The sequence below is a fragment of the Teleopsis dalmanni genome, chromosome 2 (genome assembly GCF_002237135.1).
Source record: "Teleopsis dalmanni isolate 2A chromosome 2, ASM223713v2, whole genome shotgun sequence".
NCBI classification, from domain to species: Eukaryota; Metazoa; Arthropoda; class Insecta; order Diptera; family Diopsidae; genus Teleopsis; species Teleopsis dalmanni.
In genome coordinates this window covers 77,353,004-77,372,236 of record NC_051847.1, presented here as the reverse complement: position 1 = coordinate 77,372,236, position 19,233 = coordinate 77,353,004, and the positions used below count along the sequence as shown (strand labels likewise).

The 19,233-nt window shown below is 27.6% G+C and overlaps 3 protein-coding genes across 3 annotated transcripts in view; 1 reads left to right on the top strand and 2 right to left on the bottom strand.

The window, feature by feature from the left end:
* LOC119684862 (cytochrome P450 9b2-like) overlaps nucleotides 1-19,233 on the bottom strand; it is a 286,885-nt gene that overhangs the window by 27,334 nt on the left and 240,318 nt on the right. The gene's annotated exons all lie outside the window — the stretch shown is intronic.
* The window catches only part of LOC119684857 (uncharacterized protein DDB_G0283357), a 140,052-nt gene that overhangs the window by 88,595 nt on the left and 32,224 nt on the right, over nucleotides 1-19,233 (top strand). The window contains exon 2 of the mRNA XM_038098988.1: nucleotides 18,221-18,529. Within this exon, the coding sequence (XP_037954916.1) occupies nucleotides 18,526-18,529 (4 nt within the window). The 5' untranslated portion in view covers nucleotides 18,221-18,525. The remainder of the gene's footprint in view (nucleotides 1-18,220; nucleotides 18,530-19,233) is intronic.
* Nucleotides 8,735-10,791, bottom strand: LOC119684867 (cytochrome P450 9b2-like). Its single transcript, XM_038098999.1, has 4 exons — nucleotides 10,586-10,791; nucleotides 10,031-10,529; nucleotides 9,106-9,742; nucleotides 8,735-8,985 (listed from the first exon to the last, which is right to left on the bottom strand). The coding sequence occupies exons 1-4, from the start codon at nucleotides 10,789-10,791 to the stop codon at nucleotides 8,819-8,821; spliced, it is 1,509 nt and encodes a 502-aa protein (XP_037954927.1). The 3' UTR covers nucleotides 8,735-8,818.

Sequence of the window (19,233 nt, the reverse complement as noted above, 5' to 3'; positions counted from 1 at the left end):
GTCTATACGTTATTATTACAGCTTTAATATTCCGATAAATACACTAGATCTTTTACCTATTTATTTATTTAACGTTTGTATTACTTTTATGTATGGTACATTGCTAAACGATAAATACTTATGCTTATAACTTACTACATAAACTGTTGCAGAGTTTTTAATTGGTAATTCTTTGATTATTAAATTCGACCCATACATATTCCTATCCAATATCCTGCGAATTCGAAACTACAACTTAACTTTAAACTAACTTAAATTTAAATAAAATCGATTATGTATTGCACTCTTATCGCATTTCTTTAAAAGTGGGAACATTATAAGAACTGTATATTACAATTCTGGAATGAGTGCAGCGCAAGTGAAATGAAGTAAGATTTTATGTCAGCAAAAGTCAGAACGATTTTCTGTGCTGCTTTCTAACGGTCTTAGGCTGACCCTTGATGAGATTATCCTTAGTAAGATGTAATATTATGCACACCATAATAAAAGAACTATATAGGTTCAAATTGAATTGAATAAATTAATATGCTATTAGTAAAGACTTTATATCACGTTGAACTGAGTATGCTTAATTATCATACATTCGCAATCATTTTACAATTTGAGTAAATTTCCTTTCTGTTTTCTTATGAAAAAAATAAAAAATTATCATTTTTGTTTTAATAGATAAGCATACAATTTGGGTAAAAGCGACGCATGCCAAATATAATGAAATAATTAATTGATATTAAGGAACAAATGTCGTTGAACCTTATCTTATATTGAATATAATAGTTCTGCAACGAATTACAGAATTTTTTAAAAATGATTATTTTTCTATGATTGTAAAGTACGAAAAGAACTATATATATAAATTGATCCTTAAATCCTTAAAATCAAAAGAACAGTAAATAATGTAGAGTTCCTAGAATTTATCTTTGAATTTTTTATTAATCTTAAATAGAAGTTTCTTCGAATGGTCGGTCTCTTACCATTTTGAGTCTATTGTAAAACTTTTAATAAAATTAAGTATTATGAAGAGACTGGATTGATTAGCTCCAGACAGCAACATCAGCATTGTCATGTGTGTTTCAAAGTTAAATATACATTTATAATATATTTTGTTCACCTAGCTACAAAACGTACTGTACCTACATAGAGATAATATATTCTGCAAATAATGCTTATAGTTTTCTTGACTTTATCAATGTGTGATTAAAATATTAAAATTCATCGTTATAAGCAACCATATAATTATATCATAAATCACCATAATGATAGTGGATATAGTAGTATGAAACATAATATCTATCAATACGTTGGATGGGCAATGACACTAACGACAAATATTATATATCTAGCTACACATAACATATATTAACTATAGGCTAGCATATTATATTCGTTGATAGGGGATCTTGGACAAAGACAAACATGCTAACAAACATCGAAGGATAGAACAAAAAAATTCAATTCACAAATTCAAATGGAAGCATCGAACTATCGACGAATCAACATATTGGACAATTGTTTTGAAAAAGATTTTTGAAATCGAATGTCCATACATAAAAATATAATTTGAAATGACAAATTGTTGCAGTGAAATAAAATGTTTTTCAGTGTAGGTGACTGCATAAAGTTGAATATATACGAGAATAATTCGAAATGAATATTCCAAGCACATATAACAAATAGAAAATATACAACAAATTGTATATAATATGTTCTCAAAATATTATAAATTGTAGCAAATCTGCAATACTATTTTATTCTGAATCAATTCAAATACAATTGATTCAGTTAATGTTCATATTATATAAAATTTGATTAAATAACTTCCTTAATTATTAACTAATTAATTATAAAAGAAAAGTATGAACATTTGCAATTATAAAATAACAGTTTTAATATCAAGTTGGTCACAAATTCGTGTTTATTATTTATTCCAATAATAAATTAAATAAATAAAATATATTTAAGGTTTTCGTAAGTAATTGCACACTTCTGAAAAATTTTGCAATCAATCTGTTTTGATTGCAGCATATGGCAATCAAAATCCTATGTATCAATGAAGCTAATATTCAAAACTTTAATTTTAATGGAATAATAATTTATACTAACTACGAGTGTTAAAAATTTTTTCTTAAATCTTGTCTCTCTGTATGCGATAAATAACTACACTAATGCCTTACTTATACCTCTCTGATTGATCTGAGTGTTATTATTATTAGCCGTACTCCATCAGGTGCATAGACTTGTTACATAGAATCTCCATTTATTTTTATCACTATCAAAATAAAGCAATTAATTCAAACAATTGCCGGTTTCATTTGTTATCGTTCTTCTCCAGGTGTTACATGGTCTTTCTCTGTGTCTATTGCCTTAGGGATTCCATTGAAGTTTTGCGTGGTATATTTCGTCGTACGCCTTTCGAAGAGCTAATTATATTACCGTCGCTTGACTTGTTTGTTGATATCTTCTTGGTTTGCTTGTTGAAGTAGTTCCATATTTGAAATTCTACGTAGCCACCAAATTCTCAAATATTATGAAGGCATCTGTTGGCAGAACTTTAAAGTTTTCTCTGTATTTCACTGTTCACTGATCATCAAAGATTTTGATCCATACAATTTCATTGAATGCTATTCTGGCCTTTGATATTCTGCTATCTACATCTTTTGCTGCACCTCATATATATTAACGTAGGTACCCACATAGCTGTACTCTTCGACGTACTCGAATGATCTACCACCAATTGTGAAAAGAGATCGCTGACTTAGAACCATATCTTACTCATTTAAGATATTATTTTTTATCAAACAATATGTAATATTTTTTTAATATAATACTTCCCAAGTAAATAAAAAGTTAAAATTTTTGCCATAATGACAATGGGAAATTTATTTGTTGAAAATTTAACTCTATTTTGGAATCGACAATTGGTTTATTTTAAATAAATAAAAATTTTAATATTTAAAGGCGGAAACTAATAAAAACGATACATTATAAATATCAATTTTAAAACCCGTATCGTTTCTTAAAAAAAAAAAATCCAGTTAACTTCACAAGTGGCATAAAAGGCACACTTCTGGTTGCAAGCCACAAAGAAAATTTGAACCTTCTTCAATCAAATCAAAAACAGAAAAATTAAAGATTAAGTAAGCTATCTAAGATTATAATAATAAAAAATTGTTGATATTTCTAATTTATTTGCTAAATACCATAAATATATTGTAACAGCTTAAGTTTAACTATTAAAGCTCTTATTAAACAGGATAAAATGTCTTAATATAATATAAAATTTAATATAATATAAACATTTTTGAATGTTTCAAATTTGACATCATTTAATAGGTTTTATTTTGCTATAGTTAATTTTTAAAAATATATAGACTAGATGGATCATTTTTTGTATCCAATCCATAAAATTGTAAATTTTTTGAATAAAGGATAAAAGTATGAATCAATACTTTTGATTCATATTGGTGATTTCAGAGTTATTGTTGTTAGTTGGAGTATTCTTAACAACGTTTGCAGAAGTTTGCATATTTAGTTTCTTATTTAAGGCTGAGTTTCTTATTTCTTTTACAGGGCTGAGAAGGAAAACATCGAGAGATATTTTAGATATGTATTTATAGATCATACATTGTTATTTTAAATATAGTATATGGATATGTCACTGGGCATAGTCCATACGTGTCTTTCTTTTTTTAGATCGTAATAATTATTATTACGATTTATAATTATATATATTACTTATTGTCATTCATACCTGACAGATTGTAATAAAATAAATGGATTCAAAAAAAAAAAAAAAAAATATGTTGTTACATTTTTAGTTGCATTCACATTCACTTGAGTTCTCCTTGAGTTCTACAACTTTATCGTCTAGTTTGTTAGTTTTATCGTCTAGACATTTTTCAGTTGGGGGATATTCTGAACATATCATGCATATACTTTCTAGTTTGCAATACGTTCTTGAGTGTCCATATTCTTTACAATTGAGACATTGAATTATATTTTAATTATCACATTCATTCCTATTATTATTATTGTTAAGGTATGTGGTACTACGATCATCGTGTCTATTGTGCCCCTTTCTTGGTTTATAGTAGTTCTCTAAGCCCTGTTGCGTCAATGAAATGTAGTATAGAACTTACTTTACAGAGTTTTATTGCCTCGTCCTTAAGAATATACATTCCCAGGAGTCTATTCCGTTTGTGCATTAGCGTAAGGCATTCTAACAGCACATGTGTGGCCGACTCCTCATTCTCTTCATAGAATCTACAGTTTGCCTCCGTATACACCTCACTTATTGGTATCGCTTATTGTTATAGGTCCCACTAAGTGATTTGGATTGTGTTAATCCTGTTATATTATCCCAGTAATCCTTTTTATTCTGGTTCTTTATTATTTTTATGAAACTTTCGTCACTAAGAACTGCGAATCAATTTTGGAAATCCTTAGAATAATTATTATTTTAGAATAATTATTGCGTTTCAGTTTGTTTGTTGTGTCATATTTTTTAAAATTTTAAAATTTTTTGCATTTCTCTTGTTTCTGATGTCTTGCATTGAGTATATTGAGTATAGGATGTATTTGGTATTTATCTGTTTAAGTTGTTTGATTTGTAATTACAGGAGTATCTGATCTCTTGTTAATATAAATGTATCGATCAATACCAGTCTGCAAAGCTGCCCCTTTACCAGTATTTGTAGAGCTTTTACTCATCAACAATGAAGAGCTTTTATTTAATGTAGTGCTTTTGTGAGCAAAAGTATGTATTTCTGTCTTTGAGTTTTTTACCGATTCGACTATCGATTTACTCAATGAAGTATGACAAGTGTTTATTTGTGCGGGAATTAAGGTGGTTTGACTATTGTCATTTGTTACTTATTAAAAATTGATACTCTCAATTTTGTTGAATTCACTTGATTTAAGATTTAAATCACAAGAAATGGATCTCATTAATATATCATTTTCAAAAACTTTATTTTTGCTTTGATTCTGGAGTGAAATAGGCTACGATCATTGAGTTTGAAACTCAGGAACTTTTTTGTTTGTTTACAAATTTAGAAAAAACAAAATTTCAGTAATTAAATTTTGATTAATTAATAAAGAAAAGTCACTTTTGATGATTTTAAAATATAAAATAAACTTTTTTTATTTTAAAATTGTTTTTCTTCTCTTTTTTAATTTCTGAATATTTCACTTTGTTTTAAGATCACCTAAATCATTATTTTATTTCACAATTTTTTCACTTTCTGTTTCTATGACTTGTTCTTTTTCTTTTTTCAGGTGCTTCAGTTATTTTTAAATTTAATGTTTTCAAAAGCTCTTGCTTATTTCTTCTATACTCTACTCCATTTATGTCTTCAACTAAAAACCACTTTTGTTCCTTGAATCCATGAGCTCCTTTTATTATTTTGTGACTAATTTTAATTTGTTTTTGATTAAGTAATTTATTCTTTTACTTTGTTCGGCAATTTAGACTTCAAATTATTAAACAATCATGGTAATTTCGTTCTGAGTTTTGTAGCCATTAAAAGTTCAGCTGCACTTACAAAATTGTTTTTAGGGGGTCGTGCGAATCTGAAGCAAAACTATATAGTACATTGCTCCAGTTTCTAGACATTTATTAAGCAACTTTTTAATAGTTTGCACTGATCTTTCGGCAACACCATTTGACCTTGAGTCCATGTTTAGGACTCGGCGTGATATGATTTATACCCCAGTCAACACAAAAATATTTCAAATCGAGAGAATTAAATGGTGACTAATTATCTGATATTATGTACACTGGTATTCATGACGTGATATATTGAAATATGCTTTTCAATTTTGTTGCTAAATTTGAAGAACCTCAGTTTAACCACTGAATCTCAATATATGTGAAAATGTAATCTACTATTAGCAAGTAAGTTCTTTTGATAAATTCTAAAAGGTCTATACCTACTTTGAACCAAGGAATTTAAGCTACTTCATGCCTAAGCAAGTCTTCTTTCGGATTAGAGTTTCTTAATTTTATATAAATTTCGCAACTAGATACTAAACTATAAACATCATTCTTTTGAAAAACTTTAATCTTGCCAAACATGTAATCAAAACAATTATGTTCTAAGACTTTATGGTATAATTACCTTATTATTTTTTAGTAATAGTTATTCAATTTTATAAATACTATCCTTGATACGATCTAATATCTAAGTAGCACCATTCTTTTGATGTGGGCCAGCTAACTTTCAAAAATTTTAAAAGCTTTTGATATGTCTGATGCTTTCTTCGAACTATTTCAAAACTTCAATATCCCATCTCGGTAAAGAAATTTGAGAAGCTATTGTATGACAATGAAGGTCTATATCTCTATCAATATCTGTGAATGAGTCAGTCTTTAAATGCATCCGCAACACAGAAATCTTTTTATATTTGCTTATAGTTTCTTCTGATCGTTGTTGGCGCATTAAGAATTTGTAGCGTTCCATATCCACGTTAGCTTTTGGAGTAAAGTATTCGCTGAGCTTTTATAATACATTTTGCAATTTTACTTTTTTTAAATCCATGTTAAAAAATTAAAAAAAATCAATACAATCTGCCCCCAAGTGGTGTAGTAGAAATGCAACTTTGATACGTTCTTATTGTTCTTTTTTATTAGAAGAATTATATGAGAGTTTACATATAATCCCCGAAAAAGAAATATCCTAGTATATTTAAATAAAGCAAATGTTAGGCACTTTCATAGTTCTTGTCACAACTGCGATAGAAATGACTACACGGAAGATATTAGCATGTCTCTCTAATCGAATGTAACAAACTTACCACAAGAGTTCTATCTTTACAAGGCATCTCAATGAAATTGAAGAATTTTTTTATGAAGATTATTTTAAAAAACCACCTTGAAGTTTTTTCGTCTTTTTACTGTACAAATTGTTCTTATTTTTTTATAGATTAACTTTGAGAGTTAGTGAAAAGTAAATGGCTAAGAAGTACAGGTATTTTCGAAATAAATTACAGGACTCCAAGTTAGGTAGGTTGTACTGGAGATCCAAACAAATTCTCTTGGGCCCATTGGTTGATTGTGTTCACAAGTCATATTTATATAGTATTCAAAGAATATAAAAAAAATTAACTGCAGGAGTTATCACACCTTTAAATCAAACACTTTATAAATGGCCATCCATTTCTTTATTATAGCGCGTATCACTGTTTTAAAGCCATATTACAAAAAGGACTGTAATACAGATCATTATAGATTAACAAGTATAATAACTTTAAGACTTGTCGTTTTGTAATATGCATCGTTTAATAACTGTTGCGTATGTTGAAATTGCGATATCTAAATACTACAATAGTAATAGTAGATTAATTTTTATTTTGGATATGTAAACTAACAAAATTTTCATATTTATGGCAGTGCAAATATATAAAAAATTATAGAGAACCCATTACATCTACAAGATGTCACTTGTTTTTTAGTCACTTGCTTTTTAGGTTTTTAGTCTACAGGCGTTACAGATCCAAATTTCTTTGAAAGTGATGAAAATGTGACGAAGAAGTGACATAAATTGTGGATTCTAATTGCATCATCAGCATAACTGTCAGGTTTTTTTGAAAGTAAAACTTGAAATATGAATTTTAAGTATTGTTGTGTGAAAAAAACGTTGCACAACTCACACGTATATGTTTTGTTTTGGCTTTCTTACAGGAGAAATTTCACAGACGTATTATTTTACAGTTCGTAGATATGTTATGAATCGGCCACTAAGATAATGCCAGCTGTTTCCACTGGGCAGCTAGACTTTTGTTGCAGGGTTACAAAAAGGATCGTGTTTACACACATAATAAAATTATTTAATGCTTTAAAAACCAATATATTGTTCTCGTCATGTTCCGATAAGTATAAGAAACAACCTCAAAAGTATTCCATACCGAAAGATTTCCCATTTATTGCATTTGAATGATATTGTATTTTACACTTACTAGCGAGGCTTAAATACTATAATTGAATCAAAATGATCAACATCTTAAATATATTTTATAATTATTAATAATAATAATAATGCTTTTATTAATATTAATAATGCTTTTGCTTTTGGAACCACAAAATGAATAGTCTTGGACAAGAAAACCAAAAACTTACAAAGGTAATATCTATACATATTGATAATTTGTAGAACTATCAATAGATAATAATAGAATAGAATTTAACTCATTTAACTCAATTGTAATTTATTTTAATAACTATCGAAATGTAGCGGTAAACATTTAACCAGCAGAAAATTAAATAATAATTACTAAGCCAGAAATGATAATATGTTTATGTATATGTAATTATAATTCATAATATTATATAATTATTCCTTATGAATCCACATTAATAGATTGTATTAAACCTTTTACATAGACCCACAAAATAGACCAGTTTATGTATGTTTATCCTATAATATGTACTTGGTTTTGGAATTCTTTCTATTGCTTTTCCACCAAATTTTCTTAGACATTCAAAAACTTTTAATTAGCGTAACCATACAGGACGTTTATATGTGATATATTGGACAATGAAATTGTCCCCAAGATGGATAAGTTTGCTATTGCTCTGTTCTTGCTTTTACCCATTGAATAAAAATATTTATTAAAATAATTACTTTTCAACTTATATATATACTATATTTATGTCACTGACTTTGATATTTATTACAAATGTGTAAAATAATCAATAAATTTTATTTTTAAGTACTCCTTCTTACCAATATATAAGTTTTTACATTCACCTATATAGTTCAATCGTTTGATAACCAAATTGTATGTACACAAAATTAGTGCAATAAATCAACCATTAGGTTAGTTAGTTTCTTGACACAAAACGCATCCAAAAGCCTCCAATCGGACTTGTATTAAAACCACGCATATCATCGAAAATATCTTTTACAGTATTTTCTGATCGTTCCAGTTTACAGTTAATAACTAAATAGTATAACATTGCTTTTGCCTGCATCAGTGCATAACGATTACCTTAAAGTAAAAATATTAATATGAAGCATATCAACAAACAATTAAAATAATATAATATATAATATAAAAACTAAATGCATAAACTCATTATAGTCATTTATATAAAAACTGTAGTCGTACCTATGCAATTTCTAGGTCCTGCACCAAATGGAATATATGTGAATGGTTTAATATTTCCTTTGTTATCATCACTGAAACGTTCTGGATCAAACACATCAGGATTCTCAAAATGTTGTTCATCCATGTGTAAACCACTGATTGGAAACCAGACGCGATCACCAACTTTGAATTCAAAAACTAAATTATTGTCTTCGTCTGTCAGTTTATAATCCTTAGAACAAACACGATCAGTGAGTGGAGCAAAAGACCATTTGCGGAGTGTTTCATTAATCACCATATCCATATATTTCATCTTATTTCCTGTATCATAATTAAACGGTTGGTCCTGTAATTCCTTTTTGATTTCAAGACATTCCTCATACAAACGTTGTTGAACATCAGGATATGACATTAATTCGTGACTTGCCGCACAAATCAAGTTTGTGTTATTCTCAAAAGCAGCGAAGAAGAAAACGAAACATTGTGCAACGATTTCTTCGTCAGACCAGTGTTGTGCGGATTCTTTCTTAGCTTCTAGTAACTGTTGAATCATGTCGTGACGTACAATGTTGTTCTTCTCACGGTATTTCATGGCATCAACGACAAGCCGAATGAAGTAATCTGTTTTTTCTTGATCGAAAACTTTTATGCCAAGACCCTGAAATAAAAAAATAATTAATTCAATTTCCATAAATTTAACATTAATAAATAGCTGCAATGATTTCAAAAATCTTTGAGAAACGTTTGGTGGCTCGGATGCCAGAGTACAGCTTTAACCACTTTTTAAGTTCGTAAAAATTTTTACTACAAAATCTACGTAGAATTCTATCTGGTATCGCTGGGAACCAATAGATCTATGTCAGGTCGTAGATCTATTGGTTCTCCTTTTTTATATTTATAGGATCTTTCATTTAAAATTTCTACGAGTATATAAAAATATAGTTACCTTTAAAATCCAAGGTGCTACATTCGAAATCATAGCCTTTAGCATTTGTGTGCCTCTTAAATTGGTAACTGTTTGACCAATGTTATAGAATTTATTATTTGGGTCCTCATGTGAATTAATACTTATTCCAAAAGCAGTCGAAGCGATAATGTCATTCGAGAGTTTCGATATGATTTGTTTCATTTCAAGTTCACAGCTGCCATTTGGCAGTTGCATCTTTAAATTCTTTATGCACTCACTAAAGCATTCGTTCATCAATGGAAACATATTACGCATTTTGGCTGCAGTGAAAACTGGTGTCAATGTATTACGCATATCCTTCCAACGCTGATCCTTCATTATAGAAAGCATACCAGCTAGCAAAGGGTCGCCGTCAACATTAATAAAAGGTGTATGATTTGGAAAGTTATCAAAGTCTTTAATGCAAATTTTCTTAATCATCTCTGGTTCATTGATAAAATAAACTGGATTACGAAAATTGAAGAAACCCACAATTTTGCTAAATAAAATTAAAAAAATTATTCATGAAATAACTTTGAATATATTTTTACTTACTGCGTTTTATTACGTTTATAGAATTCTAGAACTGTTTTGTGGACTGACTCTTTGTTCATCACAACTTTACCGAAATTACCTACTGCAGGATATGGTTTCTCATAGGGTATATTACGTTTCTTAAATTCATTGTTGTGAATTGTTAACCATTTATATATCGCCCACAAGGCTAGGGATGCAACCAGAACTGTTTCATAAAAGGCCATTTTAGCTTTTTATATTAAATTTCTTTTATTTTGGATGACTTCAGTTATACGTTTTAAACGCAACTAAACTCAATTGTCAATTATATGCGGTATTTATAGTTAAAATAATCATACTTTTGAATTGTAATATTTTTGACTTTGTGTGAACGTATGGTGAATGACTTAGTTGAAGTAAGAGATATTAAGGTCTTAGAGATAGTAAATTTTTATCAACAGAGAACGAGCTTTGTTCTGAGTACACTAGTTTACAAACAATTAAAAATTTTGTTTTCTAATGATGACCCTTTATTTTTTATAATTAAATTTTCCACAGAAGTCGAAAATCATAATGATTTTTTTCCTGTGCACCGTTTTCACGTCATTTGCGAAAGACTCTTATTTTAGTTTTTCTCAAAAGCCTTCTCGCATATATTTTGCATATATTTTTAAAACTTTTTATTGTCCATATGGAGCCTATTATATTATACAATAACTGAAAGCTAAACTTTGTACGAATGTTTTAAGTTACATGATGGTAATGTGACTTAATTGATTTAGCTGTTATAGTTTAAAATGTACAGATGCAAAAATTTGTTTACCCTTTTCTAACGTATTTAGATTTTCAATGTGATGGGTCTCTCACAGAATTTAAAAAAAATTTTTTTTTTGCAACTGATTTAATTCAAACTTTTTGAGAGGTTCAACATAAACATCAATAAAAATTTTAAAAGTTAGTATATACGTCATTTTCAAAACTTGCCCAAGTCAAGTCAACAATCAATCCAATATACCATAGAAAAATAATTTTTTCGAAAATTATATTATATTATCCATATATTACATACTAACATGAGGAAGTCGGGCACACCGTTTCGTTGACGGTTGGTTTGACGGTGCATAAAGCATTCCATCTACTCGTCAAAAAAAAAACTTACTCTTCTTTATTCAATATATTATTAAATTCTTTATCTTTCATCAGTTCTCTGATGTGGTCCAACAAAGATAGCTTTTTTCGTTTTGACAAAAGGGCCGATGAAATATAATTAGCCACAGAAATTAAAATTTATAATGCATATACTTCTGAGTTAGTAGTATTTCATCGATAATTATTAAAAGCATAATTTTTTTTATGACTTCATAAATATTATCAAATTTCATGCGCCATTCCTGTTCTTAACTTCTTACCTATCACTAATTATTGTTTATTAATGTAAAAAATTTAGTATATAAATTAAATTATTACATAAAATAGATTACTACGAACTATGATCCTGTGATAATAGAAATATGATATTGTCTAGAAGGTCCTATATAACAAATTTTTTCAAATAGTCTCAATGTCGTCACTTTTTATAATTACTAAGTGAGCAACCATTATGTTCTTTACGATGATCTTGTGATTCCTCCAAAATAGGTGTTTTCATTTATAACCAAAATTATTTTATTACTTAGTCTTAAGACTTAAAAACCAATTACAAATTATTCCATATATAGATATGGACAGTTTGTATTACATGTTAAGCATTTTTCAGTACCAAAAATCTTTTATGTTCACAAAAATTATGCTTCATCAGCATTTGTAATTTACGATCGTATATTTTTTGCAAAATCACTTTGTTTTGATAATTAAACAGCAGTCAAAACAAAAGAATTTACCGCACTGGGATTGGTACCCTACATCTGATCACATACATAGCTTACAAGAATGTATGTAACAAATTCGTGTGGATGTATACGCTACAAAAGGGGAAATAGTATTACCATTTTAAAATAATCGATTTAAGAAGTCGCTTAGCGAAATCTTATAATTAGTTATGGATTCTAGCGGCAACAAGGACTCCTGTCTTGTAAAATGTTAGCTTTCAATGGTCTGTACTTTATTACTAAAACTTTAATGTTACTGATAAGTGCATATGATCTTAAAATTATTTTATATTAGAAAGGTGATGAGAAGTAGAATTTTATATTACAATAAAAAATTTTATATTCTAGTCAAAATGGCCTATTATTACAGTTAGGGCGATAAATATATTATGATAAGAAACTTCAACTAAAAACACACGTCTGTTCGGTTTTAGAATAAATATAAGACTCCTTTATTTTCTATAATTTTTGCTCTTAAATACTAAATTTTACATAGTCTAATAATTTGATTTAATTAGGTTTTTCTTTTAGGTACAAGGTTAAAGGAAATGTACCTTAACCTTTTTCTTTGTTACCTTATTTAATTACTTCCTTTTCCTTTACATTTTTAACTAATCCCTGTTATTACATTTCATATTTTAATGTCTAAAAGAACCTTGGGAATAAATATTTTAAGGCTTTGAAAAACCTTTGTTAGAAATTAATTTAATTTACTAAAAATATAAAATAAAATACTAAAATATTAAATAAAATGCTAAAATATTTAATACCCAAATAACTGAATATGTTACTTAGGTAATTAGCGCGCAGACACATGTTCAAAATTTGAACATATTATGATTTAAAACGATTTTCTGTGCTACTCTTTAATGGTTTTAGACCGATCCTTTATGAGATTATGCTAAGTAAGACGGGTCATTATCACACCTTGATCGATTAAAAATTAATAAGCAGAAGAACCATAAAAAACCATTGACCTATTTGCGTACATTATACCCTTGATGCAAGTATGTACACCAATAAATTAATATGCTACTATTTAAAACTTTTTATTATGTTGAACTAAGTATACTTATGTGTCATACATTCGCAATCATTTTACAATTTGAGTAATTTCGTAAAGAAAAGGGAAAATAATCTGTTTGCTTTGATAGATAAGCATACAGTTTGGACAATAGCGAGGTTTGTCAAATCTAATCAAATAATTAATTGATATTAAAGAACAACTTTATGCATATATCTTCACTTGTCAAGTGGAATTTTTACCTCATTGTATATAAGTAAGTCGTTGAACCTTATCTTATATTGCATACAGAGTGCAGTAATGATTTGCAGAATTTTCTAAAAATGTTCTTTTTATCTTTTTATGATTGGAGAGTACAAAAGCACCAAATATTTAAGTTAATCCTTAAGTCTCTAAAATTAAAAGAATAGTTAATATTGTAGAATTCTTAGAATATATGTTTGAAATTTTAATTTAATGCTAAACAGAAATTCCTTCGAATGGTTGATCTAATACATATGAAAAAAATTCATGTATTTTAAAATTTGAATAACTATGTATGTTCATTTTTGTAATGTTTTTGCACTGGAATTTTTTTAAAATGCAAAATCGTTGTGTAAAGTTTTAATCACTTTGATGAAGCTACTTTAAAACTGGAAGAAGGACTGCGCTGATTAGCTTTCGACATGAAGTACATATATTGCAATTTCATGTGTGTTTCTTAGTTAAATAGATATTTATAGTTTATTCTGTTTAGCTAACTGTAAAAAGTACTGTATATTCATACAGATAATATATTCTGAAGCATTGCTAGTAGTTTTGTTGTTTTCGTCAAAGATGATTAAAATATTGAAACACATCGTTATAAGATAAAATTTGCTAAATTCATAAAAAATTTATAAAACTAAGAATAATATACAATTTACAGCATTAAAATAATATAATATAAAGCAATAAATATTGTTGGGTATGTTATTTACAATATAAATCATCTGAATGATACTGAATACAGAGGTGCAGTACAAAGTATCAAAAATAAAATAGATCTCATTAAACTTACGGACCTATTCTGTGCACTTGACAGATTTGTCAAATTCTTTAATAAAATTTTTGATTTTTATAAAGCTGAAAGCTTTTTCGTATTCTAGACACATCTTGACAAATTTCAAAGCTCAAGTACCTAGTGCTTCTCACCACACTATGGTGTAAAGTGTTTTGTATAGAAAACTATTCGTAATTGTTCGTAACTGTTCGTAAAAAATGCTTGTAAAGAGCACATATTTTAAGTTGCCAAAAGCATTTTTCATGCATTCAAATAACAATAAAAAATATGCTTGTAAAGAGCGTATATTTAAGTTAAGAATATTTGTCATGCATGTAAAAAATAAAAAATGCTTAAAAAGAGCATATTTTTAAAGTTGTCAACAGCATTTGCCGTATTGACAACTAACAAGGAAAAGAGCTTTTTATTTATATTACAGAACTAGTAGATGACCCGGCGAACTCTGTTCCGCCTTAAAGGCAATAAATAAGCAGTTTTTTTTTAATTGGAAAAAATACAAAAAAAAAAAAATACCTACCTTAATCATTCATAATTTATTTGTGTATTTTAGTACACATCGCAAATTATCTATTTGTTGACCTCTGTTGTTCGCTCGACCTTCAGTCCTTAAATTTGCAGTATTTCGTATTCTTCTTGCATTACGGCTTTGTCGGGAAAGATTCGATCGTCTTGGTCGCGGCATTATTAAAAAACTAAAAACTCAAATTTTCAACCATACCATACATTATAATTGTTAATTATTTATTTTGTTGAGTTTGCAACAACCAGGTAGTTTTATTGATTAAAAACGATATTTATTGCAACACAAACTTATATTGATCTAATACAACTTTTAAAAACACATTAACTAAGTTATATTTCTATCTGTTAAATTTTAATAAAATATTTTCTTATATCAAAAATTTGATAATTTCAAAACCTACTTTGTCGTGAACGGGATAAACAGGTATCCTATGTCCTTCTCCTGGCCTTAAACTACCTCCCTGCCAATTTTCAGCTAAATCGGTTCAGCCTATATCCTTCTCCTGGCCTTAAACTACCTCCCTGCCAATTTTCAGCTAAATCGGTTCAGCCGTTCTTGAGTTATAAGTGGTGTAACAAAAACACATCTTTCTTTTATATATATAGAAGATACCAAAACCTTTACAGCAGTCAATTTTGACAAGTTTATAAAGTGCACAGAATAGGTCCGTAAATATATAAAATTTGAAAATTCGAATATCGATTTTTTATACCATGTATTAAGATATTTTTTAACAAATATAATATATAATTAGAAGAATTCAAACAGTAATGAAGAAAAAACAACTAAAATTTTTAATTAATTTATTGAAATTTGACTGACCATACAATGTTGATTCGTTGTATATCCAATTTCTCATCATCAGTGATCTTAGAAAATCGAATTTTTTTTAATTACTTTATAATACGCATATAATTTATTGGACTATAATTTTATATATAATTTTTTTACATATTTTTCAAATATATAAATTTGGAACGACAGTAAGTTTAAGTAATTAAAATATTTGTCATAAGGAAATAGACTAACAGAACTGGTTGAAAGAATAAATATCCTGCTCTTAAGACAAATACTTAATACGCGCATTTATTTGTCAAATATCCAACTCAATTTTGGACTCGACAATTGGTAATTTATGGGCGGAAACTAACATTGTAAAGTAATGGAATCCTTTTTGATAATCTGCTCCATTTAAAAAAAAATAAAAATCCAATTAGGGGCATAAAAGGTGCAGTTATGGTTGCAAGGCACAAAGAGCTTTTCAAAAAATACAGCTGTGTTAGTCGCTTGAGATTCTAATAAAAAATTGTTGATATTGGTTATTGTTGGTTGGCTAACACTTGATGTGTTCAACACGCTATATATAATATAATCACTTAAATTTAAACAAAAAGTTTAGTACTTTCAAAACGAAATATGTTGAATCCATTATTTTTCATACTGCTTCTTAAGATTCTTATACCTCATATTTTATAATTTATATAATATTTGTATATTATTTGTATATTATATTTATATATTTGTATATTTGTATATTTGTATATTATTATTTGTATATTATTTCAATATCTGTTGCAATTAGCGTCCAACTAAAGCAATCTCCTTAAGAGCATTCTAAGAAAAGACAATGAACCTGAAATATTATGAAATTCTCGTTTCAATTTCATGTACACCACAATTTTTTCGTCGTCAACTGCATCGCAATTAATATATCAGGTTTTTTAGCGATTTATTTGTGAGAATATATACGATACAAGATACAAGATACAAGATACAAATGACTACTCTTTGCTTGGAGTTAAAGTTAAGAGAACCTAAAATATTTGGATCCTTTTTTATTTTTAAAAAGCAATATATACTAGATGATAAGTTGAGGAGTAAAAAAGTGTAATAAGCACTTTACTTACAATAAGTAAAGCTCTATAAGTTTATTCTGTTTCCACTTTGAAGAAAAGTATGGCCTGTGGTTATAGTTTTATATTAAATTGATTTTTAATGTCCGTTTTGACGAAAGAAACTACATACTTAATATAAACTATTGTTTTCAATAGAGAGGTATTTCGAAGAGTATTAAATTATAACAATAAAATTTTATTATTTTATTAATTAATTGAATTTTTGGTAGACTAAACAGCTGTTTCGAGTATTGCCCAACAGCCATCATCAGTGGTTTTGGAACGATTTCTTATACATACATATATATTGATTCGTGAATAATTTTTTAAGACTTCGACTACCAGGAATCAAATTCGTGCTCTGCCAAGTTTGAAGCTCAGAGTATGTGTTCATAAGCTAACTGACCCAAAGCCGTACTTGTCTTGTATGTTAACACTTTTTTCCAGAGTTTTATTATTTTTTGTGCACATTTATTTACATATTTACTTGCTGTGTTTTATATTAAAACGAAATTATAAACCAGCTGTAGAAGAACTGAATTATTTAATTATATTTTTATATGTAATTGTTAATTTTCAATACTATTCTTTTATATAGACATTACTTATTGCATAATTTTATATGGTTATAATTATATTTAATATTTAATAAGACTATGTTATTTTCCATATACATCTATCACAGAATTATGAGCAATTATTATTGTTAGTAATTAAAATTAAATATTTATAACATATAAAAAATACTACCACTAAAATTAAACATGATGGAATTTTGGAATTTTCAAATATATTAAAATAATTTATTAAATCGGAAACATGTGACATAATTTTATATATGCCAAAAATTAATATAAAATATAATATAATAATATAAAATAATAATATATTAATATTAATATAAAAAATAATATAATATAAAAGTAATAATTATATTCTAAATCATTCACTATAATAATTAAATTATTATAATATTACTTTTTAATGCTTGTATATTTGCTTTGAATCTTCCACCGTAGTATGTACCTGAATCCTTTAATACTTTATATTAAATTACTGTAATAATTTTTTGTTTTACTTTAAATAAATTAAAAAATATTTTTTATTTATTCCAACTTTATTTTATCTTAGCTTTTTCTAAAATAAGCAAAAAATATATTACCTAAAAAATTTGGTTTTCATTTTGCTGCATTATTATTCAAAGAACTAATTCAAATTATATATTTACTTAAGGTTTTTATTTAAAAAATTAACATAAATATTTTTATAAATTTATTCAAATTTTTATTAATTTAAAACTGAAAATTATTTCCAATTTACAGATTTTCAATCCTTTTGGATAACGAGCTGGTGTAGCTCACATTTCAGGCGAACAGCACAGCTGAAGCAACAGGTTGAACACGACGAAAGTTCACAAAAACAACGTCAGAAGGATATATTCGCCCTACAACAAAATCTCAGTGTCAATTGCAATTTTCAGTTTAGTCTACAACAACAACAAAAGCAAAAGGAAGAACAGGACTTAAGAGTAACGAATCGCTTGAACGGCAATAATAAATCTAAAGGAGCACCAGCTGGGCGTGATTTCAGTTTCGAAATACGAGAGACAAAATTTATTGAAAATTCCATGGGTGAGTAAGCTTTCGTGCACGGACTATTTAATTAACTGGGAAAAATTAAAAATTCAATTAATGAAGCACTTAATTATTTGCTATTTATTTTGTAATATTTTACCATATTTCGATACGTAATTATGGAATCACTTAAGAACATTTTCTGTTGCTAGGTTTTAAAATTTATTCGAATGAGTTTACATTTTTAAACAATTTATCTGTATAGGATTATATCAGTTAAAATTATATAAAAATGTTTAAGAAAACTTTACGCATAAGTTGTGTATTATAAATAGTTGTTTATCTATAAGCTTTTGATAAGTGACACTTAATACATAGTTTTATTGAAAAATTATAATTTGCCGTAATATTTGAGTTAGTTTAAATTGTGTGTAATCTTATTTCTTTAAATTTTTTTAATTTATAATATACATACGTCCTGTTAAATATGTCACCTAAAATTATTTACAAAAATCGGTTCCGGTGAAGCATAGGTCAGCAATGAACTCATACCAAATTTGCACCACATATTTAATATTCGGCGAGCTGCCTTTATTCTCCCACTCTGCATGGACTAAGCACATTGAGGTAATAGATGGGCACTCTCTCTTTTGTAATCTATATATGGTAGGTTTCATTTAAGTAAAATTTGCGCTATATCATTCTAAGTATTTCTCAAGGTGTGATATATATAAATTCCTTTTTGTTATTGTAATTTCTCT

Bases quoted from the DNA above. Each gene is read 5' to 3' on its own strand.
- LOC119684867 (XM_038098999.1), bottom strand. From the start codon at position 10,791: ATGGCCTTTTATGAAACAGTTCTGGTTGCATCCCTAGCCTTGTGGGCG. The intron at 10,530-10,585 runs GTAAGTAAAAAT...AATTTTATTTAG, and splicing joins TATAAACGTAATAAAACGCA to CAAAATTGTGGGTTTCTTCA. The intron at 8,986-9,105 runs GTACGACTACAG...TTTTACTTTAAG, and splicing joins AGGACCTAGAAATTGCATAG to GTAATCGTTATGCACTGATG.